At 40.5% G+C, this 26,851-nt stretch overlaps 2 protein-coding genes across 2 annotated transcripts; both read right to left on the bottom strand.

The window, feature by feature from the left end:
• Positions 1-1,222: 1,222 nt before the first annotated feature.
• dhx34 (DEAH (Asp-Glu-Ala-His) box polypeptide 34) lies at positions 1,223-11,158 on the bottom strand. The gene is made up of 16 exons (XM_071495792.1): positions 10,125-11,158; positions 9,155-9,466; positions 8,531-8,785; positions 8,335-8,437; positions 7,748-7,965; positions 7,496-7,670; positions 7,111-7,304; positions 6,897-6,998; positions 6,524-6,787; positions 5,367-5,540; positions 5,125-5,230; positions 4,174-4,280; positions 3,223-3,489; positions 2,809-3,000; positions 1,651-1,795; positions 1,223-1,540 (listed from the first exon to the last, which is right to left on the bottom strand). Exons 1-16 carry the CDS (start codon positions 10,812-10,814, stop codon positions 1,398-1,400), a joined length of 3,447 nt encoding a protein of 1,148 aa, XP_071351893.1. The 5' UTR covers positions 10,815-11,158; the 3' UTR covers positions 1,223-1,397.
• An 813-nt stretch (positions 11,159-11,971) lies between these two features.
• st14a (ST14 transmembrane serine protease matriptase a) lies at positions 11,972-26,314 on the bottom strand. The gene is made up of 19 exons (XM_071496883.1): positions 25,867-26,314; positions 23,037-23,196; positions 21,807-21,937; positions 21,604-21,674; positions 21,214-21,380; positions 20,988-21,023; positions 19,919-20,153; positions 19,090-19,232; positions 18,886-18,989; positions 18,650-18,762; positions 18,431-18,567; positions 18,236-18,340; positions 17,337-17,444; positions 17,132-17,245; positions 15,960-16,082; positions 15,587-15,770; positions 14,280-14,551; positions 13,285-13,421; positions 11,972-12,921 (listed from the first exon to the last, which is right to left on the bottom strand). Exons 1-19 carry the CDS (start codon positions 25,906-25,908, stop codon positions 12,763-12,765), a joined length of 2,541 nt encoding a protein of 846 aa, XP_071352984.1. The 5' UTR covers positions 25,909-26,314; the 3' UTR covers positions 11,972-12,762.
• Positions 26,315-26,851: the final 537 nt, after the last annotated feature.

Genomic DNA, 26,851 nt, shown 5'->3' on the forward strand with positions numbered 1-26,851 from the left:
GTGGGGGAATTTCTCTTTTAAATCCAGAGGCATTCTCTTTTGAAATTTAAGATGGTAAAACATATAGTATGCTCTGTACAGGGAAACCAGTGTCTCAAATGAAGGATCACTTGGTAGACCTTAAATTATGGCAGAATGAACCTTTCAGAAGCTTCACCAGAATATTTACATTTTAGGTTTAGCCAAGAACTTTTATCCAAAGTGACTTAAAGTGAGTGAACAGGCAGTGGGGTTCAGAGTCAGGACACACGACTACTGATAACACAACCCTTGACCTCCTGGTTATGGGACAGTCGTCTTCACTACTAGGCCAGCCTGCCAACAATGTTGGCCCATGTAAAAAACAAACAAACAAAAAAAACAAACAAAAAACAAAAAACCAACAAAAAAAAGACTTCCTGTCAAAAAGGTAGGAAACACAAACTCAGTCGGTCACAGGACTGCCATTCCCTGATCCCACGTTATCCAACACAAACACGCAAAATCCCCACAAGTCTGCAATGCATAGACCTGCACACACAGACACACACGTTCACTCGATGGTGCAGATATACGGAACTAGTAAAGCCATTGCACACAGTTTGCTACTTCTGGTCCAGAAATGGTGTTAGAGTACAGTACTGACAGTCATGCGATCACAACTGCGGGCCCCATTCTTACATCTTAATAAATGTGCCTTTTGATTTGAGTAATCAATAACTTATGATTTCTAAGTAACTCTGTATTAAGTACTATTTACTTTTTTGGTTATTGATTTCTGCCGATGTGCATATTTTCAAATGTACGTATTTATTAGTTTCAAAGTAATTAATGAGATATTACCTGTTTATTTATTTATTGAGATATTTATTCTGATTCTTTATTTTTTTGAGACAGGTTTTTATCTTCCGTGCTGTCTTACTTCTGACTTTGTGCCAATGTGCTGCTTTGAGGTGTTACATATCGTGGGTTTGTATCATTATTAAACCCTCACTCTATATTTTAAAATCAGTGTCTTCTTCTCTCTCACTCGTGCATGTCATTAACTCACTGTGCCTTTTCCCAAACACTGTATCAAAGTATATTATTTCACAATGCAATCGAAGGAATCTGGAAAAACATTAAGTGTATAAGTGTGTTCTTTTGTCAAACAAAGGTTTATTTGATTTTATTTCCGGCCTTTGAATAAAACCATAAATTTTGGAACAACAGTCTTGGGACAGAAGGCAGAAGGCTAATGAAATATGGAAGTAATAGCACTTTAATTTAAAGTTACTCAAGTACAAAAGGAGGGAAAGGTGTCACAAATGTTATGTAAAAAATAAAAGACATTATTCCATAACTCAGTCTATCCTCAGCAGAACAGACACAAGTTGTGATTAGCTGTCCTTTAGGTGCTGCGGTCAGTTAGTGGTCTGTTACTTGGCAGAGTACATGTGCTGCCTTTTATGTTTGAGGATCTCAGTGGGGGTGAGGGTCAGGTCTTCGTTACAGACGTCACAGTGATAAACTCTGGTGAGGCTGGACACTGAGGACGAGCCTGCCTTTCCATCTGCTGGCTCTGAAAACCACAACACATGCCCTCAGTTAGTCTCAAGTTATCAATGCATTTGTTTCAGTAATCTATTACCAAAAGATACATCAAAATGGATAAAGTAAGAAATTCCTGACCGTCCTCTTCCTTCTGCTGTTCTCCTGCTGGCCTGCAGGAGGCCTCGTGCTGCATGCGCTCCAGCGGAGTCAGAGGCATGTAGAGGTCACAGTTAGGACAGCTCCAGAAGCTGCGTAGACACTCACTGTAGAGATCCCTAGAGTCCTGAAAATCACATAGGGCAAACACAGGATCAATGATACTTAATGATATTTAGTTAGTTAACTCTAAATTATATATATTAATTTAAGCACTCATATCAACACTGTTTGAGTCATGAAATACAGCTAGAACCTGCTGGCAAGTATTTTGTTCACTTGTTTTTAAAGAAATCTTCTTAGGGAATTAAACTTTGCTGTTTTATTTGGTTTTTATTCATTTGTAACCTTTTTTCATTCAGGTAAAGTATGTTGCCACTCTGTTTCACATACATGCATTGCCACTACTTTATACACAGAAGCTTTAACCAGTCTTTTACTCTGTGTTTCTGCAGTGATCATCAAATCAAATTAAGGACTCTTTAACAATGAGGGAAAACCGGTCGGGACAATAAGGCCTACAATTATTTAATAAGTACAGTAATTTACTGTCTTTTATGACCCCTGGACACAGATAAGCACCAAAAATTTGAAGGATCAATTAACCAATTAAAAACGAATCAATCTAGGACTTTTTAATACTCCCTCAAGTCTTCTTTTGAGGAGACTGAATTTACTTTTTAAGACCGACAGATACCCTGTCCTATCTTGTCCATCAGCTCTGTTCATCTGGGGGATGATGAGGTGACAAATAATGTGTGGATAATGGACAATCCAGTGTACAAATGTTATGAACTACTCTGTTAGTCATCTATGACAATTTGTGTATCCTTAGAAACAAATAAATTCCACTGATGGGGGTAAACAGCCAGAAAAAAAGCATGTTGTCACTGGCACCTTTCACCTTTGAAAGACAGGGAATTGTTGCCTTAAACTGATTGATTTAACGTTTGGTGATGCAAATGAAATAATGAAAATGATTTTTATGCAAGCATGAACCGGTCCAGTTCACCCAAAGTTCCACAAAATAAATAAACATACTAGAAATGTTGTACCCAAACATGGAAGGATTTGGCGAACAGCTAAAACATCTACTTTACTGGAGTTTTTCTGAATTGTCGCTTTTTCAGACAGACTCACAGCCAGGCAGTTGTAGGTGAAGGAGCTGGTGACACACAGGCCTCCTTTAATGGGATGCGGCTTGGCCTCGGCTCCTGGAAACAGCGGGTTCAGATGTGCAGCTTTGCTGTGAGACAGCTCAGACTCAGACTGAGGGCCGATGTACAGGTTCTGGGTCTGGAAAGCTGTGAGTCGACGCAGGCTGTAACTGACCTGGGAAGAGAGGTTAGAAGTACACAGGAAGTACAGAACATGTATATTAAATGAGATTATAAAAAGATGAATGAGAATCTGAGTCACTGAGAATGTCTGGAAACTAGAAATGGAAAAACAGTAGAGAGACAAGCGATACATAATCAACAGTATGTGTATGAGTTACTTATTGTTTTTGCAGTACATTATACTGTAACCACCAGGTCAGCACTGCATCGGTACCTCAGTATAGAGCAGGAAGCGGACCAGACCATCGCTCAGCTTCTCCATGACTTTGCGGGACACCCCCTGGACTGCTGGTCCTCCCACTGTGCTCTGTCCCAGCTGGGCCAGCAGGAGGCGCTCCCACTCAGCCCTGAGAGTGAGAGCTTTGGACAGCACCTTCAGGGCCTCCTCTGGCTCCCTCAGCTCCAGCTCCAGCCAGCCGTCCACCACCAGACGCGTGCAGTCAGCATTACTGTCCACAGAGTTCGCTACCAGCAGCAGAGCCTGGTGAGGAAATGCAGATGCACAGAGAATCAATCCCAGTGCATCATGTATAATGATGCATAATGATGGTGGGGGAGAGCGAGGATGGTGAAAGAAAAAAACTAAATAAAACAAAAATCTACTTAGAAATCTGATCATAAAAAATACAAAAACATTCTGCAGTAGTATTTAAAGGGGCTACTGTACAGTTGACAGTTTATTACATTTTCCTGAACTGTACATTTAGAAAGAGTAATAACATGACAGATCCTGATTTGTCCTCATTTTTTGTTAATTTCTGGCTGAGTATCAGTTTAAACCAATACACTGTGGGTATTTTGTGGTTAAAACTGTTATGTAATTGATAATAAAAAATAAGATTGCAAAGCAGTTTTTTGAGATAGGAATCCTTCTTATATTTTTCTACTATATGTGCCTAAAAGAAAACTCAAATAACACTGAAACAAACCCTCTAATCCATATGTATAATTAAAACAGTCCCAATATACCAATAATACTGCAGTACAGGAACCAGTGTACTGATGATGGATAAGAAGGGAACTACTCTTGATCATGTGGGTTTACCATCACTATACCAGGTTACTTTACCATAATACAGAACATTATCAGGGTTAATCCAGGACTATTAAAAAAACATTTAGCAGTTTGCGGTGGGAACAGGAACATCCCACATCTCGCACTAACTTGCAGTGCTGGAACCCGCACGCAGTTGGACAAATATGGCTTGTTGGTCTCCAACAGAGTGACGAAGGCTAGCAGCTGGTGTCTGCTGCTGTCCTTTCGATCAGGCCCTGCAGGCAGGAAACAGAGACAAAGAGGGAGAGACAGATGAAATATGATGAGAGACACACACAGAAGAGTGAAGGGAATAAACACATGATGAAAAAAGCAAAAGGACTTCATCAGGAATAGATGTCATGTAGTTATGTGGAGAATTTGAAGTGAGAATTTATTTAGCTGCAAATGAATGAAACTGCTCCTGAGGAAAATGCTGGATGCTGTTTTTCAAGTGCAGAACAACCAGGTTGTAATTTAGTCTTTACCACATAAAGAAAAAATGTTTTGGGAAATTGGCCGAAACTTTAAGAAACATCATCACAAATAAAACATATCAGTGCAAAAGACGTTGTCTTCTCCAGATTTAAAAGCACTGCTACAGTGATCATTTAGGCCATGCTTAAAAATTATTAAGAAATCAAGTGTGAACCACAGAGTTCAAATTTCTTGTAATGGTGGATGTTTCCTGAGTGTTTGTCCCAATTTAATTTAAAGGTCTACTTTGTTTTTTATGAACAGTAAATGTATAGCAATCATGACTCAGTATTTTTGCATGTATCTGCCTCTCGTCTTGCTCAGTCTTCTGTTAGTGTTGTCCGTTTTTTTGTTCCTTGGGAGAAACTGGGAATAAGCTTCCTTGTTTTTTTGTGTCATTCTGACTGTTTTACTTCTTTCCAGATTAGGGTTTTACTGTAGAGTTATAACTAAATCTATAAATTAACCAAACCAATGGAGTGAAACAGATAATACAATTAACCTTGACGATAGGGTCATTTTTTGGGGGGAGTAATTCATTCATGGATTCAGTTTAAAGATTCTACATGTAGTACAATTAGAGAAGGTGTTTCAGAGGTTTACCCATTTCCCTGCTGTCATCCTCAGGCACATGTAAGACCTCTGGGTCACTGGCAAACACGCTGGTCGGGTGAATCACCACTCCCTGCTTATTCTTTGTGTGAAACACCTACACAATGTAAAATCACAAAGTGGAAGAAAATGGAAATATTTTTCTCACCTTACATCATTATTTCAATCAGCACCGAAACAAACAGCAAACAACCCCCTCCCCCCCCGAGAGTAGGTGCAGCAGGAGGCCTGACCTGCTCTGAGTCCTTGCGGGTGGAGTTGTGTTCATCGGGCAGTGCCAGCTGAGGGTAGAGGCCTCGGCAGAGCAGCAGCTTAAGCAAAGCCTGCTGGCGGGAGGACAAGTCCTGACTGACGCCGACTGCCTCCTGCAGCTCTGACATGTTGTGGCGCAACTTGAACTTCACCTCCTGTTGCAGCAGCACAGACAGACAGAGTGTAACTATGTCAAACATGCACAAAGGCACAAACATATTCACTTCTGTTTAAATGACTAGCTTTGACAGGATATGTGATACCATTTTCCTCTTAGTACAAAGATAATATTACCACACAACTTCCCTCTAGGTTGGTGGGCCACTCTTGCAAGGGGGCCGAAAAATCATTTGCAAAACAGTACAATTTTAACGAAAAGATGTAATTCTAAAAATATATATAAATTATGTTTTTAAATGTTCAAAAACAGAATGATCTTTAGAAACATTAAATATGTTTAAAAACTCCTTTCATTGTTTTTTTTTTTTCCTTGTATTAAGGCCTATCACTGGTATAAGCCAATGACAGCAACTTTTGTTTTGCCAGCCGGACCACAACGTATACTTGTTTTGCTACCTCAGTCTGACTGCATGGTAAAAGGTTACATCCATGACAAAAACCGTGGTATCCAAATGGATAGCTGGTTAGTAACAGGAAGAATTAAAAGGAAGGAGAGTCAAGAGACAGATGGTGAATCAACAAGTGATCTCTCCCGTCAAACAACAAAGAAAAATTGAGCTTCGCCTGCTTCCGTTCAGTCCTGAATGTTTGATGATTATCATTAAAATAAAAAGCCCCCTGAGAACACATTATTTGGCCTCCATATTGTTATAAGTCCATTATGGGCTGCCAACATTTTTGAGATTTTCACTGACCACTGATCTAGGTTTTTCTGCAAACTGCTGCAGTGAGCTTTGAAAATGTGACACAAATATGACACAAAGCAAATCAATTAAATTTTTATTTAATTCTGCCTAGTGACCCATACATCTGCTATGTTTCAATCTTTAAGCATTGTTGTCACCCTATATATTATACAATATTGCGACAGAGAGTTTATATATGTCCATTTATTTATGAGTGTTAAATCTTGGTGGTGAGGTTTAGGGTAACCTTTTTTCCATGTTACACTGCTCACCTGTAAATCAATGTTCTCTCCTGATCCCTCTTTGTCCTTCTTCCTTCTGCCTGTTTCCTCTGTGTCTGATCCTGAGGACATCTCTCCGTCCTGGCCCTCGTCCAGCCTCAGGACTTTACGTCTGCTGCCCTCCTGCTGCTCGTGATCTCTCTTCAGCTGGTGCAGCTTCCTCCTCTCCGTTAGCCTCTCCCTGCGCTGTCTGCGGTCACCATCAGAGGGAGCACTGTGCTCCGATTCCAGCAGGCCGTGGCTCCTCAGCAACTCCTATTAACCAGAGAGGAAACTTATACTGGGAAATAATATCTACACACAAAAAGGACCTTTAAACCTTTTTTTTTTTTTAAATGCGTGAACTACTGTGTCAGTAACCTGCCTTGAACTGTCTGCGTAGATTGACCATCTCATACAGTCGCTGCTCCTCCAAGCCTCTCCTCCTGCACCACTTCCTTGAGCCACCTCCTCTCTCTCCCTTCACCTGTTGAGCTCAAAGATAAACCGTGAATGAAACCATCTTACCTTCCAACTGTTAGATTGTCAAATCTGTCCACATGAGAAAGCCACTGTCACATAATGTGTCTGTTACTGACCTCCACCCAGGCATTGAAGGTACTGAGCAGGGTAAAGGGGTCTCCATGGTTGCTGTGCAGGGGCTGGCGGGCGGTGGCACAGTCTGGGTTGTGCTGTGAGCTGCGCAGGAAAGGTGACTGAACGCTGAGGGCTGCTGCCACTGTCAACACGGGCTCCACAAGGTTAAACAAAGAGCCCAAGACCAGCATCTTCCCTGAAGGAACACAAATGTACACACTTGCTGGTTAAAGGTGCAACTGTGTGAGCAGCATTCAACTGAAAGAGACCAAACCCTAAATGATGCTAAGGTGCCTTTTCATTTTATTCAACTGTTGCATTGTAATTTACATAAACAGATAGGAAACAAAAACAAACACCATGTTGTTTTGGTGTGGGGAGTCTTACCTATGACCACATCCACAGGCAGTTGTGCCAGCAAGCTCCCGATAGAGGTCAGTTCACCAAGACTGTCTATCGCCCCCTGCTCCTTTAGATATGTAACTGCAGTCTGGATACTAGCAGCTGGAGGTGGATCAATGAAGACAAAAGACAGTGGATCTCCAAGACACATGCTCTTCATCTGCAGGAACAAAACCGCATAAGTAAAGCAGGCATTTTACTATGGACGTTAAAGAATTAAAAAGATTTGCTGGAGACCTGGAGAATGAGGGAGTCCAGAGCCACTCTGTGGATTTCAGGCACAGGATAAGGTGCAAAGGCGTCATAGTCGGACTCAGCATACAGGCGGTAACACACTCCTGGACCTGTGCGACCGGCTCGACCTTTCCTTTGCTCAGAACTGGCTCGGCTGATCCAGAACTCCTGTAGGCGTTGCATCTTAGCCTTAGGATCAAAACTCATCTCTTTTACTTTTCCTATAAAAGAACAAAAAACAGAACAATCAATTTATATGGCTGTTGCTCTACTTCTGGGTCATATATATATATATATATATATATATATATATATATATATATATATATATATATATTTATTTATTTTTTTTTTAAACTTGTTTGCTATTTAAATTTCTTTAAAGATAAAAGAAACATCTTTTCCTCTAGAGTTCAGCTTGACAAAAGGCATCTTTGAAACCTTTGTGACACTAGATTTAAAATTGAGCTTTGTGATTTTGAACAAGACTAGGCTGCACGAAATTGGGTCTGTAAGGACAGACCCTTTTGTAGGTCCAGTATATTTTAAAAGGTTAATGCCTAGCCATGAATGTAGCACCAGTTCCTTACCTGAGTCCACGACAAAGCGTACCCCATCGATTGTAACTGAAGTCTCAGCAATATTGGTGGAGATAATGCACTTCCTCACCCCAGGAGGAGCAATGTCAAACACCTGAGGAATAACATGGTAACAGAGAATTACAACTGCTCAACTGCAGCTAAAGTATCAGATTCAAACATTACATCCGATCAAAGCTGACTGTGCCTTGTCCTGCTGGGCCAGTGAGAGCGTGCTGTGCAGCGGTAAGACTATCCAGCGACGGGTATGTGTGGCATAAACCTGACAGGCCTCCTGGATGGTGGAGATCTCCGCCACACCGCTAAGGAAGAGGAGCAGGTCGCCGCGCTCCTCTGGGGGGTAACGTTGATCGATGCCCTGCAGGATGCGCAGGTATGGTCTGGGGTCCAGCTTCTCTGAGCGTGAGGGCTGCTCCTCAGGTGGAATGGGCTGGTATATCACCTTAGTACAGGAAGAGGAGAAAAAAAATGCTGGATGATAAAAAATATATATTTGATAAATTCTCAAACCCTGAAAACACTGAAAATGTTACTTCTGGAATATAATTTCATAATTTCAATAATTTGATGCTTCAAATTTGTATTGCAGATGGCAATTTAACATTTGTAATAAGTGTTTGTCATTATGTCATTTATCTATCAACAAGAATATTTCTATTTTAAAACAAAGAATGAAATACATTAAATGATTTTTTTATAGTAATGGTTGGTTTTGGGCCCATTGTGGATACATCAAAAATCAAACCGAGTTCTGACCAAAACTCACTCCTTGCATATTAACATCTGTGATGAGCGTGTGTCCTCTGCTTACCTGTATGGGAAACAGTCTGCCTGGTACCTGCAGCACAGGAGCACTGCTGAAATAGTCAGAGAACAGTTTGATGTTGATGGTGGCTGACATGAGGATGAGACGCAGGTCTGGGCGTTCAGCCACCAGAGAGCGCAGCACCCCGAGGAGGAAGTCACAGTGGAGATGTCTCTCGTGGACCTCATCAACAATCACCACCTGGTACTGAGCCAGCATCCTGTCCTGCTGGATCTGTCGCAGCAGCAGCCCCTCTGTCAGGAACAGCAGTTTGGTGGCCGTGGTCCGGGTGGTCTCAAAGCGGATTTGGTGCCCCACCTGAAAATTAGGATTGTGTTTTGTGAGCTCTACATTTTTTTTTTAAATAAGTACTTATTTCATTGCTGCAAAAATAAGAGAATACATTTCTTTACTTAATCTATAAATAATGATTTTCATTTTCTATCACTTTATGTGTTTAATTTTTTTAAATTAATTATTTAGACCATATAGAGCAATAACAATGGGAATACCCTTCCACACATTACAGGGGTTAAGGTAGTATCTTCAAATTTCTTACTTGCTTAATTAACATTAATTAACAAAAAACATCTTCAATATATAACAAAAGTAACCAAATCATATTGACAACAATCAATTGGTAAAAGTGCAACTAATTAATTTTTGGTCACTAACTAGTCAAATGCTGCTGGACTTGGTGCTTGATCTTGAAGATGGTTCATGGTTCATCTAAGATGCTTCATTAGTTCTACAGACTAACTGTAAATCCCACAGAGGGTTAAAATACCTGCACACCAGTCAAGCTGGATAAATGACAAAACGCCCTCAGTTCCAGCTGCCTCTGACTGAGTACTTCTAGATGTCTGATGTGGTGGATGGATGAATGTTTCTAGATAAGTCAACCAATTATTTTTGTAAACTGTGCTGGTCAAGTCTATGATCTGGTTGGTTTTCCAACCTGCATTTGATGACAAACCTTTGAGCCATACTGATTGAGACTCTCAAAGCTGACCCTCTTTGCAAGGGATATACAGGCAATACGTCGAGGCTGAGTGCAGGCTATGTTGATGAAGCCAGCTGACAGAAGATACTGCGGTACTTGGGTGGATTTCCCACAGCCTGTGTCCCCTGCCACCACGACCACAGGGTGACTTCGCACCAGCTCCAATATCCTGTCCCGGTACTGGAAGATGGGCAGGTTCTTCTGCTCCCGGCGAAGCTTGGCCAGCTTTCCAAAACTCTGCCTCTGGCTGAAGTCCAGGAAGTGCAGGAGAGCCAGGCGGCAGGCTGAGATCTCCTGACTGCTTGGCCCTGAGGATCTCTGCCTGCTTCTGTGCTCTGACTTTCCCAGGCGCTCCTCGATGTCCCTGGTGCACACAGACACATTAATCCGGTAGCGAGCATCATAGTCTTTAGGAAGGCCAAGATCTACCTTTCCAGTCTTGCCTCTGTCCTTCCCTTCTTCTTTGTCCACTCCAGACCCAGACATGTCCCTCTTTGTTTTAAACCTCTGGAAGCGGTCGAAGAAAGCCCAGAACTCTCTGTGCTCCGGGCTGCCTGCCTGGATGTAGTCATGCTTGCGGAAAAAGATCTCGTCCAGCTGAGCTCGGCACTGCGGGCTGTCCCAGTCCCAGCTCCGGCGGTCTCTCCTCTTGTCTGAATCCATATTTACTGTAAGTTAATCGCCTTAATCGTTTGACACCAAATAGAATTCAAGTTTACTCGCTGCTTATACATGAAACCATCATGTCTGCGGCTCTACAAACACGTAGCAGCTCCATAAACCTGACTGCTGCCTGTGAATGAGATAAACTACAGACCTCCCTTCACACATGAAGCCGGTGTTTTGTATTCATGTGTGTGAGACAGAACAAGTCCTTGACATTGTTTCAGACTGATTCGGCCGAGATCACTGGACAATAACATGTTAAGACTGGAAGAAAAGACAAATACAGCTGCAACCGCTGCGGAGCGCAAGGGAACAATAATACAGGGGGACCGTTCCTGGTCCGTTCTTTAAAATCTTCCGAGTAGAATCATTTACTCCGTGAATATCTCAAATTAATGGAGGTTTAATTATCATGACCGTAGTTAAATACCGCATTGTCAAAGCACACTGCCAAGGATTGTATCAAGAGGGGGAAAAAATAACAAAACGCACTAATACTACAGTTCAACAACGTCTACAATATTTTGCATAAGGAAGGAAGTTAAACACAACTGATGGAGATCAGTAATCATATGAAAACAGTAGCATCAATACAGCAAAACAAACAGTAATAACAGTTTATTCCCCACTGTGTGTGTTAATACAATTCTTTCACTATTGGTGTGTGTGTGGTATGTTAACTCAATCATCATCATCATCATCATTCATAAGTAGAGAATGGACTTCCTGATGCACACACTTACCTTCAACATTGGAAGAATTTTGCATAAAAATAGTTTGCCTGGGAAGCAAAGTAATTGCTCTTTTCAGAAGGCACACCGTATTTTATCCGTGGTATTCAAGAGACTTTACAGAATACAGTGAAGACTCTTATGGAATGCAAAATCAAAGCTGCAGAAAATAAAATTTGCATCTGTATGTATAATGTCTATGTATAATGTCTATCATAGACACTGTTCATGCCCCTCCAGTCTCCACACAGTTTGTTTGTCTATACAAAATCATGCTAAAGGAGAAACATAAATAACTTTTACTGCAAATATTGCACAGTGACCAATCAATACAAATATCAGTTCAGTTTAAATTAGATGCAATAGAATACACATACAATTTAGTAAAGCATGTCAGTGCATGAAAATAGAAATACACAGAACTGGAGATTATAGCAGAAATATTTTATTTAAAAACATCTGATATACACATTTACACAGATTAGAGACAGGACAGACTGTTGAGGACAGTATTGTGATGAGTGGATGAAATATTAAACAGGAACGATTAAATCGAATCGTCTGTTATAGTGGCAGAAAAGCAGGTAATATGTTCAAATGTCATCCATGATGAGATGGGTAATGTTTCTAAAGTGAACAATCACATCACTAATGTTAGAGATTTCTGTTGGACTAAAATCAATAATTAAATTCATAAGATACCAAGCCATAGGAGGTAGGATGGAATACGCTTGCTGTCATTTTGTTTTTAATTAAAAAGAAAAAATTAAGAACAAGGACAACAAGAAAAAGTGGTGGGAAATTCTTATGATGGCTTCTGATAAAACAAAGGACAACAAAGTACAAGGATGCACAATTAATTCATGTAACAATCACACCTGAAATCTATTTGTTGTGCAGCACATAACATTGCTCTCCATCAAAAAATGCTAAAATAACAACAATAAAAAAACAAAACAACATGCTTATTTACAGTTAAAAACATTTCATCAACCCCGACCTTTTACAAATTGGAGTGGACATAAAATGTGTAGCAGTTGCTCCTCAAGCAGACAGTGCATTTCCAACTGCAGCTAGACTGGGAGTCAAGGCCACTACATGAGGTGGAAAGTCGGACTGCTGTTTCACTGAGGCAACAATCCGTACTGTGCTACTTCTCATCACCCCGTGTTCATGTCCATACCTTTGGCCTTGTTTGACCATTTCACAGTGATCTAAACGCCTGTCTTTTCTTTGATCCAGCCACGGAATTTGGTGACTGTTGTGTAGATGCCAGGTTTGTTTCTGCGGGCGCAGCCATCGCCCCAACTAACCACTCCTGCCAGGAACATACGAGTGCCAGATGGGCTGGACAGAGGACCGCCAGAGTCCCCCTGAAACAGACAAATACACAAAGGTACACACACAGGTGCATGTGTTAGCTTCAAGGTACTGTGTGGGGGCAGTGTGGGGCAAAATTTACATTTTCCACTTAGTCTCAGGGTCCCTCCTGGGGTTTTCTCCATGTCTGTGTTATCAAGTATGTTTTAAGATAATGCAAGGCAACTGGTTTAGTGTTATTCTAAGTAGAATCACATACAAGCCAAACACTCTTATCACCATGGTCTCATTGACAGCAGTTTTGGTAAATATCTAGATAATTGGAGAATTTGTCTGTGGATAAACTGTTTTGTAAAACAAGATGTTCTGCACAGAGACCCAGGGCAGCATGGGGTGAGTTAAAGGTCTTTTATTACCTGACAAGCATCGACTCCTCCGGTCAGCACTCCAGCACACAACATCCGAGATGTGATCTGCCCTCCCATCAAATTGTTACACACAGAGTGGTTTATGATTCGGACCTGGGCCTTCTGGAGCACCGTTGCTGCAAATCCTGAATCACACACAAATACACAAGGGAACCATCACGCTTATGTTACGTCTAAATGTCATGTTATCAAGTCAATCGCAGTCTAGACTGTTCTCATCTGTGGTTCGCCGATGGTGGAACAAGCTACTGAATTCTATCAGAGCAGGGGCGTCCCTCTCTATCTTTAAGAATCTCTTGAAGACTCATCTCTTCCTAAAGCACCACCTCTCCTTAACACCCTAACACGCCTAACTAGCATTTACTATGCACTTTCGGTGCACTTCTTTATTTAATCTCCTTGCACTTATTAAATAGATGTAGCACTTAGTACTTTTGCCAAGTTTTCCTACTGCATTGAAGCTTTAGTGATGCCCCTCACTTGAAAGTCTCATTGGAACAAAGGCTTCTGCTAAATGAGCAAATGTAATGTAATGTAATGTTATTAAGTTGGGGCATTAAGAGTCATTAAACTTCTAATAATGACTGTAATAATTCAGTAGATAAAAGTGATTGTTTTCCTTTGGCAGGTCCACAAAGAAGTGGTGTTTGTTATCAACCACATTTTTAGCAATTTATGAAAATCCAGAATATAACAGATCATCACTAAATAAAAACACAAAAATCAACACCAAAGCAGTTTCTAATGTAAACCACAGGCTCTTTTGAATTATAGAGATATGCAAAACAATGCCTACAATGTTTTAGATAATTTGATGATTTTCTTTATTGAGGAATGAGTCCATCTGACCTCCAGGGGATGCAGCTGTATGTGTGGTAAAATCAGTAATGACCACTGCTACTAGCAACACTACTTCTATTACAAACAAGGAACTGCATTATTTTCAGAATTAGCAGCTACAGGTATTCACAAAAATGACTCACCTCCTTCTCGAGTGGCGCCCCACCCAGTGATCCACACAGTGTTACCAGCTGGAAAATCGTGCTGGGGGGATGGCAAGCAGATGGGCCTGATGTAGTCGGAGTAGGTGACAGGACTGTCCAGCTCCATCAGGGCAATGTCATTGTCAAAGGTGTAGGCGTTGTAGTTAGGGTGGGATATGACCTGCTTCAGATTCTTCTTCACCACAGGGCTTCCAGTCTTCCTCTGGGTGTGAAGGCCGAGGTAAGCTTCCCAAGTGCCAGGCTGGGAGAATCTGAGGACACACACAAAACCAGATCACAAAGTTCATTCTTAAACTCTGGTAAGCATTGGGAGGCACAGCATGTGGCACAAGCATCACTTAAGAAAATACAGTATGTATGAAAAACATGAGCTGGGCCTGGTGGTTCCAGCCCTGTTCATGGTTACAGTTAATCAGCAGTGAGTGTGACTGCATCTAATGTTAAAAAGCATTTATTAAAGACAGTTTCAAACAGATAATTATTGTTCTGATAGTAAAATCCCACTGTGAAGTCATTTCAGAGAAAATATATAAATATCAGCCCTCAGGAAAAAGTCAATTGTAAAAATACTTAAAATATCATTGACTTGTGATTTTTATAGATTTAGTTTACAGTGATAGGAGTGAAGTGTGGACTAAAACATGCATCTAAAACTTGCAGTGAGGTCCTGGAGAGGTTTCACTGTGTGTTAAATTATTCACACACACACATCCAAGCATTGTGTTGTTAGTAAAAACACAGGCGTTTAAAGTTTCACCCTGCATGTGACAAAATGTTTACAGCAGCTTTAAAGTCAAACAACCAAACTGCCAACTGGGTTTTTTTAATCAGCTTTAACTTGCGTTGTTTATAACAAGACAAAACTAAGCAGTATAACATGAACAGTTTTTGTTGTGTTTGTGCAATCACGTATTTGTTGCTATTCAAGGCTTTGAATAAGGAGAAAACTACTGAATTAACTTCAGCACTTTTTCAGAATTTGGACAGAATTTTGTTTGTCTAAAATGGCTCTAAAATAATGTGGTCAGGATAAAAATATGTTGGTAGAGGACTTTAATGTCATCCTGCTGTTGCACTCATTTAGATCCCCTCTGGATCAGAGCATCTGTTAAATATCTGCAAGATGAAAATCAAATGATCTCCCTACATCTAAAAAGTGGGTGAGCTGCATAGAGATCTCACACCTCTTCACTTCTTCTGAGAGAGCAGTGAGTGTGAGCCCTGATTATGCAGGAAAAAAAAGGATTTCTAGGTACCAGTGAAAAGCATAAAAAATAAGATGCTACCTCGTCTTGCCGTCATCTTGCACGCAGTGGGCAGCAGTGACCAGCCAGCGTGGACTGATGATGGATGCTCCGCAGACGTGACCGTAGTTTTTGACATGGAGGCTGACCTGCCAGGGGAACTCCCCGTCTTCTGCATCCTGACCACCCACAATACGTGATGTCTTGAACATGCTCCTCCCACAGTCTACAAAAGTACACAATCATTCATTCGCAGGACTGGCTTGTTGCAACTTGTTGTGTTCTCTTTAGTGGGTGGAGGTTCACAAACATTGTTTTGTCATGCAAGCTTAACAATACAGATGGAGGTAAGAACTAACTCTGTACTTAACACAAAGTTCATACACCCACTCAAAGTGTTTGATTTGCGACATACCGCAGTTCTCCTCGTCAGATCCATCGTCACAGTCCCGTGTGCCGTCGCACTCTGGGTTCACTTTACTGATGCATTTATTGTTTTTACATCTGTATGTAAGATCAGTGCAGCTCTCCTCCGTGGCTACAGAGAGAGAAGGGGAGAGAAATCAAGTCCAACGCCACAAAAAAGACCCTGTATTAAAGCTACTCATTTCAACATCATTAACTATGTGGTCATAAGACGTGTCTTTACACATATGCAAACAGATTAACCTGAAGAGGTGCTATTGTTGTCTCTTTTTAGACTGTACAGCTGTATGGTTTTAGATAACTGTATGATATTATCAATTGTGTTGTCTGTTTTGTGTTGGTTTTGCTATTGTTGTTGTCTCTTCTTAGACTATACATCACAATCAATAAAAGTCAGTGTAGTATTTTACTCTACTCGCATATCTGTAGTGTATTGTAGTTCTATGATTGTTGAAATTGAATTGTACATATAAAAGCCAAACTAGGGACAGGAGCATTAGCAATAGCTATAAACTCTTTGTGCAGCACATTAGTTTCATACTTTGTTTTGGAACTATGTTAAATTGCATTGTCCCTATCAAATAAATAAATAAACTACACTAATAATTTCACATTTGTAATGCAGTTGATTGAAAAAGTCTTTTTGAAGCTGCATGAATAGACTTTTAGGCGAAAATAGGCAAAAAAAAAACAAACAAACAAAAAAAAACCCCAAAAAAACAAAAAAAAAAATATTACATGTTACATGTTACAACAAATACATTTACAAACAGAGCAGCGTTAGGATTCATGTGAAGTTGTGTCCACCTGATAAATATAATATACTCTCTCCTTTTAGCACTGTTTTATACATCTGGTTCATTAGCTACTAAATACAACTGGTAGCTTACACTAGCTTCTTTTGTTTGCTTCTTTAGGAAAAGAGGTTGATGATGAAACAGAGCAGCAACTGTGTCAAACAACCACAACAATGTTCTAAAAGATGCTCAAAACCTTATTATTCCTGTGAATTTTGCAGTACAAGTCACCACTTTTATATTGCTCAGTGATTTGATCCTTGATTCCACATGTTTTGAGAAACTAAAATTTCTTAAAAATAAAGAGCAGATACGGTGACTTATGTCTGGAGACATCTTTGGTTTTAGTTCAAACGAGTCTTACTTCTCCCACAGTTGAGCTCATCTGACCCATCCCCACAGTCGTCCCTGCCGTCACAGCGATTCTTCTCAGAAACACATTTGTCATTCTTGCATGTCATTTGTCCTGATTTACACCCTTAAAAAAAGAAGCATATATGAGGAAACTGACTGAAAACCTTCCAATGCTCAGGTCAAATACATCCTCCATCAGCGTCAATAGGTCTTACCACAATTCAGCTCATCTGTGCCGTCTCCACAGTCGTCTATGCCATCACACTTCCAGAACATGGGCTTACACAGGCCATTTTTACAATTGATGCTTTCTGATTTGCACTCTGGAGGGAAACACAAACTTTAAATTATTACATATACAACACATTATGTGTGCTAACGATATACAAAGTAGAAATAGTAGTTTATGCCTCCACCAACCAGCCAAGTTACAGGAAATATGGTCACAATCTGAATAATAGCCAGGGGTATGGCTGTCACAGTCAAATTGACCTTTGACCAGATGGATAAAAGATGACATCATTTCATCATTTTATCCAATTAGACATTTGTGTTGTGTCATAATTAATGTTTGAATTTGTGAGTTAGGGCCAAAAATGTGTTATGAGAGCTCACAGTAACCTTGACCTTTGACCACTGCATTCTGATCAGTCATGAATGTTTGTGCCAGATGTAATGACATTTTTTCTGGGTGTTCCTGATATATTGCATTCACAAGAACATGAGGTCACTGTGACCTTGAACTTTGACCTTTACCTACAAAAATCTAATCAGTTCATCTTTGAGTCCAAGTGAATGTTTGTGTCAAATCTAACCAAATTCTGTTAAGGTGGTCTTGAGATATCACATTCAAGAGACCAAGACAGTGTTTTGTGAGGTCACCGTGACCTTGACTTTATCCTTTGACCTTTGACCACCAACATCTAATCAGTTCATCCTCGAGCCCACATCTCCAAACGTTTTAGCCAAACTTGAAAAAATCTCGAGTGCGTTAATGCGTTAACGAGAATGGGATGGACACATAACGCCTCTGGCTTGCGCCTGTCGCCGGCATGGAGGCATAAAAAGTAGTTAAAACCAGTAGTCTGGGTATAATCAGGTTAAAAGTACTTACTGCATTTTAACTCATCACTCATGTCTCCACAATCATTCCAGCCATCACACCTGAGGCTTGAATTAATGCACCGCTGATTGTTGCACTGGAACTGCTTTGGGCAAGCTGTGGACGACAGGGTTAACGTGAGATACACTTTCCTGATGTCTAGAAATAATGATAATGATATTACCTGGGAGAAACTGAGACACTTACGGTCTTTGATGTCAATGGCCTCAAACAGTGCCTCAAAACCTCGGTCTACATAGGAGCCATCGGAGAAAAACACCACACTCATTTTGTTGTTGTTGCTGGTTTCTGTTACTGTTCCGTCGGGTTGTTCTCCACACAGTCTGTGGATGAGACGCAAAGGCAGTGACATGTCTGCTCTGTTATGTAATCCTTACCTTCTTTTTAAACATAAACATGACTCACTTCTTTCCATTGACCTCCACATAGTCCTTACGACAGCCTTTACTGTTTTGCTGCCCGGGCTCAGACATAAGGAACTTTTTGAACGTCACCTTCACTGCCTTCCCATCAGGCACCTTAATGATTGATAGAGATGAGTAAATATTAAATGACACGGTGACATGTGACTGTCTGAGGAGTGGCAGAACAGAAACCTGGGTGAAACACATGAAATGGCTGAGTAAGTGCTGATATCTCACCGTGATTGACCACTGACACGAAGTTCGAGGAGGATAGTAATTTGGGAAGTTGGGAGAAGAGAAGGTGCCTTTTTCCCCTGACAGCTGGCCACCGCATGTTGTACCTGACAGGTGAAAGTATTTTCACAGATATTACGACATTTATGGTGTAGACTTGTAACAAAGAGGCTCAAGTGAGCTACAAGCACAAACACGAGTTCCTACCTTTACTTCCCCGTTTGACTTGTGAGACTGTTGCTCTAAAACCTGGGTAGTTCTTCTTGTCATTTGTGGCCATTGTCACCAGCATGACGTTGCCAGAGGACAGAAAGGTCAGTGGTTCACTGGGTGAATAATACCCACACATCCTAGAAAGAGCAAGGAGAAACAGACAACATGAATTTCCCATTTGCACCGTCCACTGATTGATACATCGGGATCATACGGACTTTTTCTATATGTGATGGTTATGATAAGGGTTTATTTTAAACGGGATATTCAAATTCAGATGGTGCTTGTCTGTGGAAAGTCTGGCTCCTTTGACATGAATTATATATGTAGTTCAATCAAAGACTAAAAGTTAAAAAAGATCCATTTCCTCGAACGTGACAAGAAAAAGTATCATGTGGCATCAGTTTAGCTTGCTCATACATCAATGAACCTTTTATCCCTCCTGTAATGATTTTCATCATGCAAACATGAATGTGCTTCCTGTAGCGGTTCAGCTTGCGCTCTGACTGGACGTTATCTTTCCGGTTTGGAGAGAGCAATCACATTCTCACGTTTTTAGCTAAACTGTTCCCGATTTAGACTAAACTGTCATTTTACTATGATTCTAGCTGAGGCTTAACCCAATGTTTGGCAACTACACCTTCATGTACAGTATAAGGGTCCACAAAAGAAACAGCATCCGACCAGCAGAGGGCCTTACATACAAGAAAAAGTCTTCTCTATGCAAATCTAAAAGCATGCACAGTGTGCCACTGTATGAAAATAAGAGTGCAGAGGGCGGGTGAGTTAAAGCTGTAACCAGATGAGGCAAAGGCAAACTCACTCCTCCACAACACGACTCTCAATAGCCACCAAGGAGTCGTAGATTTTGACAAAATCATTCTTGCAGTCCTCTTCCAGATTCATGGTGTCAAACTCGAGCTTGATGACGTAGTTTGGGTCTGCTCTGAGCTGCCACTGAATGAAGGTGTCGGCGGGATAAGGTCTGTCAGGGAAGCCAGGGGACTGGATCTGGTCTATGCGATTGGTCTTTGTATGTTCTGAAAACTTGAAAAATCCTGAGACATAAACAATGACATTTAGTTTTAGTTCACACTCAGCTTTGTTAAGTCACTGTCACGGGACGGCAGTAGACTCATTACCTCAATACAGTTAAAATTATGAGGTTTTTACAAACAGATTCAGATATTCACTTAACTATGCAACTGTGACCACCAATTGTACTTTTTTCCATTTTCTGGACATACTTCAGTTTTCATTTTGGTCCCTATTAATACGTCTACATAGTGAATACACATAGAAATAAAGCATAACAATACTGGCTGAAAAGGTGTAGGCTGAAGCTATAGCTTATTACACCTACACTACATAACGTTACATGAATCTACAACTCTCTCACTACTAGCCAATGTACAGTCAGAGAAAATATGGAATATAGTGAAACACTGAGCTAAAGATGTTGATTCCATATTGAAAGTAAAAATGATGCTTTGACAAAATACAGAGAAACTATTTTAACATGCATTTCACATTCTGTTTCAGTTTTGTACACTCCTTCTCATTAAAACTCGCAAACACCCAAATAAGACCAGACTACATGTTTATCACAGCAGTTAGAATATTATTTTCTGAAAAATATCAAGTTACATAATTCTGGGTAAAAAGGTAAGCTAGAAACAGAGACATATTTGTTATCGACTAAATATATTTCAGAAAATGTCCTAATGTAACTAGTGACCACACACAATAATCAATAATCAGCCACAGTAACATCTTGCAAACCTCATGAGCTGTGTGTTTGAAATGATCTTTTACTGTTTTCTAGGGTATATAGAGGAGCTGTCAAAGACATCTCTAGTAAAACAGATGATCAAGGCAAGTTGAGCACTTACTGTTGAATGATGTTGAAAACAGGCGGTCATCGAGTGCTGTGAGATGATACAGAACAAAGAACACGGACATTAATAAGATGTGGATATAAAAACTTAAGAAAAAAAAAAAAAACATGTCAGCAACCAGACAGATCTTGACAACTGATTCTATGACAAACCACGAACAAACCAACATGATGGATATGACCTAAATCACAAATGACAGCTTCGTTTGCTTCGACTCTACCTGAAGACACCACATCTGCGAGGAGCAGAGAGTTGCCAGATCTGTGCACGGAGCGCTGCTCTTTGTCCACTAGCTTTTCCATTGAAGACATGGCGTTGTCCACCGCCGCCTGTTGGCCTGCAGGGACTCTGAACTCTGACAGGTAGTAGGCAATGACGCTGCCTTCACTGGGAGGAAGGAGACAAGGAATAAAAAGACACAACATCACTATGTTAGAAGGGTCCGACTGAGGCATGTGTGCTGATCAGGATTTTATTGATCATATATCAAATACTGTAAATAGGTTATTGGTCTGTGATGTCAATGATATAATACTCAACCATAGCTATGAAAAAATTGTCTTGAGAAAATTAATTCTTCCTACATTTTCTAATAATTCTAATACCTTACCTGAAAGCTTGAACTGTAGAACCAACATAATATTTGGCCAGTTGTGGACTCTTGGAATAGATGGATTTAAGCTGAAAGAGACAGGAACATAACCACAACAGAGCATGAATGAAAAATAGCAGTTTGTCTAAAAGCTTAAAACACACACACACACACACACACACGCTGAGGACGTGGGGGTGGAGCCTGAGCAGCAGCCTTACCTGTGAGGTCACCTGCTTCGCCAGCGCCTTGAACTCGGTGCTGTTGGAGTTCTCATAGGCGTCTTCAAACACCTGGTTGGTGATGCGCATGGAGCCGCTGTACATCCTCTTGACCCGCACATCTTTACGGACTGTGGGATCACACAGACAATTTACTCCACCTCCTCCAAGTTTTTTTTTTTTTTACTGTGAGTGCTGTAGTCTTCGACAGTTTTGGCTTTTGATTTTTTTTTTTTTTTCGACACTAAAATTTATTTCGCATTGTGATGTTTTGAGTCTCTTTTTCAGCTCTATCTTTAATCTCTCCTTCCAGGCGTGCAAATAAACAAAGAGAATAAAGGTGCACTGAGCTCGAACTTGCCTATGAACATTACATAGCTGTGTGTTTATGTGTTTTTGGTATTTTATCAGAGGGAACTTGAAGAAGAAGACAGCAAAATGCATGTACATGTTCTTTCTTTTGATCTATATCTTGTGCCTCCACTGAAGAAGCTAGCGACTGGTCCTGTTTGTTTATCTGTTTGTTGGTTAACAAGATATCTCCTGATATTTTTTTCTCGACAATGTGCAGACAGGCCTTTTTAAAACTGCTTTCTCTTACAGTGCTGGACCACTCTGAATGAAAACATTTTGGCAATCACAAACTTTTCTTTTTTTTTGGATATTGTTACACATCTGATATCAGATGGTGATTTGGATAATAAAAATATATTTTCTTTTTCAAAACAACATATTTAGAAGATTATGGATTGGTTTCTAATATGTGAAAATGTAACATGCAGTTTGATTGACAAAAGCAAACATTTAATTTCTGATCTAATGAACAACAACAACACCACACGACAAAGATGGGAAAAATGAGGTGGCCTGCCGGTTAGCACTTGTCAACACAGTATATACTGTAAATGTCAGAGTCTTGTTACTTTGCACTTGTGACATTTTCCCATCTTTGTTAGTTTGGTCTCCCTGCTCTCATTGTGTCGTCATGAAGCGGTTCCTTCTGCCTATAACTGCCATAACAATAGTTTTGCTCTGCTTTATTATTAGTCTCATACTGTTTATCAAGATGTAGAAAACCAGATACCTTGACTGACTTTAGCCACCTGTGTAGCAGCGTTTATGTCTGTGATGAAGTTACTTTAAAGTCTGTTCTTTTTCACTGAGCTTTTCTCCTTTGGTCCATGACTGTACACACATTTACATGAATGGACCGAAGGGCGGGCTACTTACAGTGGAAATGCCAGACGAGCAGTCCGGTCATAAGAGCAATGACGGCAGCAAAGATCACCACACCGATCACAGCCCCAATCTTTCCTGGACCCTTGCTCTTCTCAAGCTTTTTGTTATCTGACGCTGGCAGGAACTGGACAGAGGTGTCCCAGTCTTTGTCCTGGAAGAGCAGCAGAGAATGATCAAAACATAGAACTGGAGGGCACAAATATTAACTACAACCATTTCACAGGACGATAAAGACATGTGTTCCACTTTGTAGACATAAAACTGCAAATGCTTTTCACCAAACGACACCTGACAGCATGGACATACTGGGGCTTTATATACCTGAGGGGATAATCAACTGAAAATAAGTGACAGCAGCAGGAAGCAAGTAGGTGCTTGTGTATTTTAGGAATGCCCCAGCCTTTGGTCACATATGGATTTAATTTCTCAACCAGAGGAACTGTGCAATCCCTGATTTATAAGTAGCCTTTCAAGGAAAAGAAAACAAAAAACAAATCTGGTCATAAAAAAACTGAAAGGACAGTTTCAGTGTCTGGTAGTATCATTGAGATAGAAGGGAACTTCAAGCATGAGTCACAGCTCTGTGGCTACCTTAACAAAGTGAGAGAGGGAGAGGGGGGGGGGAGTAAAAAGGTTTCACCATGTAAAATCCTGTCAAACCTGCTGGGAGCAAACTGCTCACATATCTGAAGTGGAGCACAGGTTTCTGAGTGCTCGCTGCACTGTAGTATGAAATTAAAGGCCCCTGGAAAACTGGACTAGTTCACAGGCCATCAAAAGATGATCTTAAAAACTCTGGGATGTTTTAAGAAATTAAGGCAAAAAAGGAAAAAATAATATCACTCCTATGACCTTAATTTTGTGCCTGTTAACTTTAAAATTACAAGGTGCTTAGTGGAAGATTATCTGCAGAGCAATATTATGACACCATTAACTGTTTTATAAACCAAGGGCAACACTTGTTTCCCCACCTGTTTAAACCTGATACTCACAACAGATGACAAGAATGATTCACACAGCACCTGTGAGGGCACGGCACGGCAACAGCTTAAGCATGAAAACGTATCTCAGTAACTGGTTATTTTCAAAAGAGCAGCTCTCACACTTGTCATATCACAATTCTCATTTTAAATGCTCATCGCGGAGTCTGTGGAAAACACGTTCCCCCCTCCTTTATTAAACAAATATTACATGTCTCGTGAATTCACTGCTGGAGGTGCTTCTTAAAAGTTACAAAGTCTAAATTTCAAAACAGAGAAAATGTGTCATAATACAACATCTCCTTATAAAACATATAAATCATTTACAGAATAACCAGAAGCGTAAATACAGTAAAAACTGCCACAACTCCTAAAACGAATAAATATTAACTCTTCATGAAACTTCTTAGTCTCCATATGTTGCAATCAATACACACAAGTCCAGTAAATATTCAAATGTCATTCCTTACAATACTCAATTTTGTCCATCACCTTGCCTGTTATCCCCGTGGACAACAGAAATGTAAATCTTAATATACATCATTAAATCCTAACTTGTTTAAAATGGTACTGAATTCATACCCAGCCTCACTGTTAAACTTAGCACTGCAACCTCGCTACTGTTTTCCACCTTATCACTGTACACAGTGATAAGGTGGAGTAACCTTTAGTGGATGTTAGTCAACATAACAGGAGGACTCAGGTGAACAAGTCACAACAGGGTGGAGGAACCTGGAGGAATTCAAGCTGTAGCTCAGTGATGGTTGCATGCTTTCGGAGGACCTTCACCGATGGCACCCAGTAATGTGTCCGTGTCCAACCTCCTCCAGAGACACGCTTTAAAATCACCCTTCCAAAAATGTTTGATGCACAGTTTGGAGAGTGAAAGGTTTTGCGGTATAATTTGTTGTACTCTGCAGGTGGGAAGATGCCGCCACACATTTTTTTTTCATTGCGCTAAGTTCTTGGAAATAAGGGAGGGCTTGTTGTTGTTATGCACGCCTTTGTTTGCAGGATATCTCAAAGGACCTTTGGTGCAAAGTTATACCATGGGCCAAAGAACACAGGACTCAGGATTTTATAAAAGGATTTCTTTGATTTCCTCCTGAACTACTGCTCTTACTTGAATGAAAAAAATATCTGACACATGTATCTTATGGGTGTCTATTGCAATGTGCACCATTGCCCCCCAGAAATGAGAGCTTGTGCAGCCTCAGATGAGATGTTTGCTCTCAAGATTCAAGAGGTGACACCGTGTTTGACCTTTTTTTCTATAACACGTGTTAACATGTTTAAAAGCTCACCCGAAGAGAATCACATTAAACTGCTGACACAGCCTCTAATCTGTACAGAACCAGAAGCCTGGCAGAGAAAAGGAAGCAGTTTCTTTCCCGCCTCTAAGTGTTGGATTTAGTTTTCACCCAGTAACAAGTTTGTCTTAAGGCAAAACAGTGTGTAGGTGATAAGAGTGTTTGAACCTGCCCATCTGTTTAGTTAAGTGTTATTTATATATATATATATGTATGTGTGTGTGTGTGTGTGTGTGTGTGTGTGTGTGTGTGTGTGTGTGTGTGTGTGTGTGTGTGTGTGTGTGTGATCTACTTCCTTCATGTCTGACTGGTTTGCTGTGGGCAGGTTCTTTCACCTATGACCCAAACGTATTGAAATGAGTTTGTCGCAGCAGCAGTTTTGCTTCACTGCTCTCAAGAGTCTCACACAAATGAACCGATCAGTGTCTGTTATTCACCCAAACACAAACTCTTCCATAAAAACACAATCAACATTTAACAGGTTCAATGTTTCATGAGCTGTATGTGGCATGTACAGAAGTAGTTTCTTACCGAGTTTGGCGTGTATCTCAGTCCACTGTCCATGTAGTCCATCAGGGGTCAACACCTGGACTAAACTGCTCAAAGTTCAAAAGTAAACGGCCTCAAAAGCCTGAACTCCTTCTCCTCTTTCTCTCTGCTCCTCTTCTTATTTGCTTTGACCTCCTGTAGCTTTGATGCTTCTCACAGGCTGTTTTTTTTCCCGAGGTGAACCTGCAGGGCTTTTTGCCAAGAGCGGATTCCTGTGTTTGTCAACGAGTTCAACCTGCGATTTAAAAAAAATAAAATAAAATCTATACAATAATCAGGTTACAACGAAGAAAAGCGTCGAAGGCTCCTCTCCGGTCGAGATATCACAAGTGAATATGTGTGATCACAGCGGAGAGAAGATACAGACTAAACAGCAGAAGAAGAAAAAAAGCTTTTTCCGGGAGCTTCGGGTTTCTTCGGGCGTGTCTCCACCCCGTATACACCTGAGCGACTTCCTGTTTACCTGCCACAGGTGAGAGCAACATTTTCTGTGGCTATTCAGAGAAAACGATTCAGAAAAGTCACAAATTAAATAATAATTTAAAAAAAGACCCAACGAACTCGATTTAAATACCGACAGCGAAGTTTACAGAAATTTACAGTTTGTTGGGCCTGGACTACATCTCAGCCTGGACGGACTACATTTCAGGCTGGACGCGGTTTCAAAGTGAATGTGAACTGTAATTGAATTAAGAAAAAATAAAAAATGTTTTTATGTTGTCGAACATTGATATAGTAAATGTTTGAAACAGCCTATTTTTAGTATCAGTCATGTGACCTGGGCTTCAGTCTGCCTTGTGCAATGTGATAGCGATGACTCACTCCTGCTGAATCACCTTCATGAGCCACTGGTTTCTGTTTGACAAAACGGCATCCCCCTAATTCCACCTGTCTGCGGGAATGAAATGAATCAATATTTCCAATTAGGAAATAAATTCAGAGACTGTATTGATACTACTAGGTAGCA

Source organism: Trachinotus anak, unplaced genomic scaffold (assembly GCF_046630095.1).
Source record: "Trachinotus anak isolate AG129_WGS33_773 ecotype Australia unplaced genomic scaffold, CSIRO_AGI_Tana_v1 ptg000014l, whole genome shotgun sequence".
Lineage (NCBI taxonomy): Eukaryota > Metazoa > Chordata > Actinopteri > Carangiformes > Carangidae > Trachinotus > Trachinotus anak.

Coding starts and splice junctions, on each gene's coding strand:
- dhx34 (XM_071495792.1), bottom strand. CDS start 10,814: ATGGATTCAGACAAGAGGAGAGACCGCCGGAGCTGGGACTGGGACAGC. Junction 8,786..9,154: donor GCAGACTGTTTCCCATACAG/GTAAGCAGAGGA, acceptor TCCTGTACTAAG/GTGATATACCAGCCCATTCC. Junction 7,966..8,334: donor ACGCTTTGTCGTGGACTCAG/GTAAGGAACTGG, acceptor GTTCTTTTATAG/GAAAAGTAAAAGAGATGAGT.
- st14a (XM_071496883.1), bottom strand. CDS start 25,908: ATGGACTACATGGACAGTGGACTGAGATACACGCCAAACTCG. Junction 23,197..25,866: donor TGAGATACACGCCAAACTCG/GTAAGAAACTAC, acceptor CTGCTCTTCCAG/GACAAAGACTGGGACACCTC. Junction 17,445..18,235: donor GAGTGATGAGTTAAAATGCA/GTAAGTACTTTT, acceptor GTTTCCCTCCAG/AGTGCAAATCAGAAAGCATC.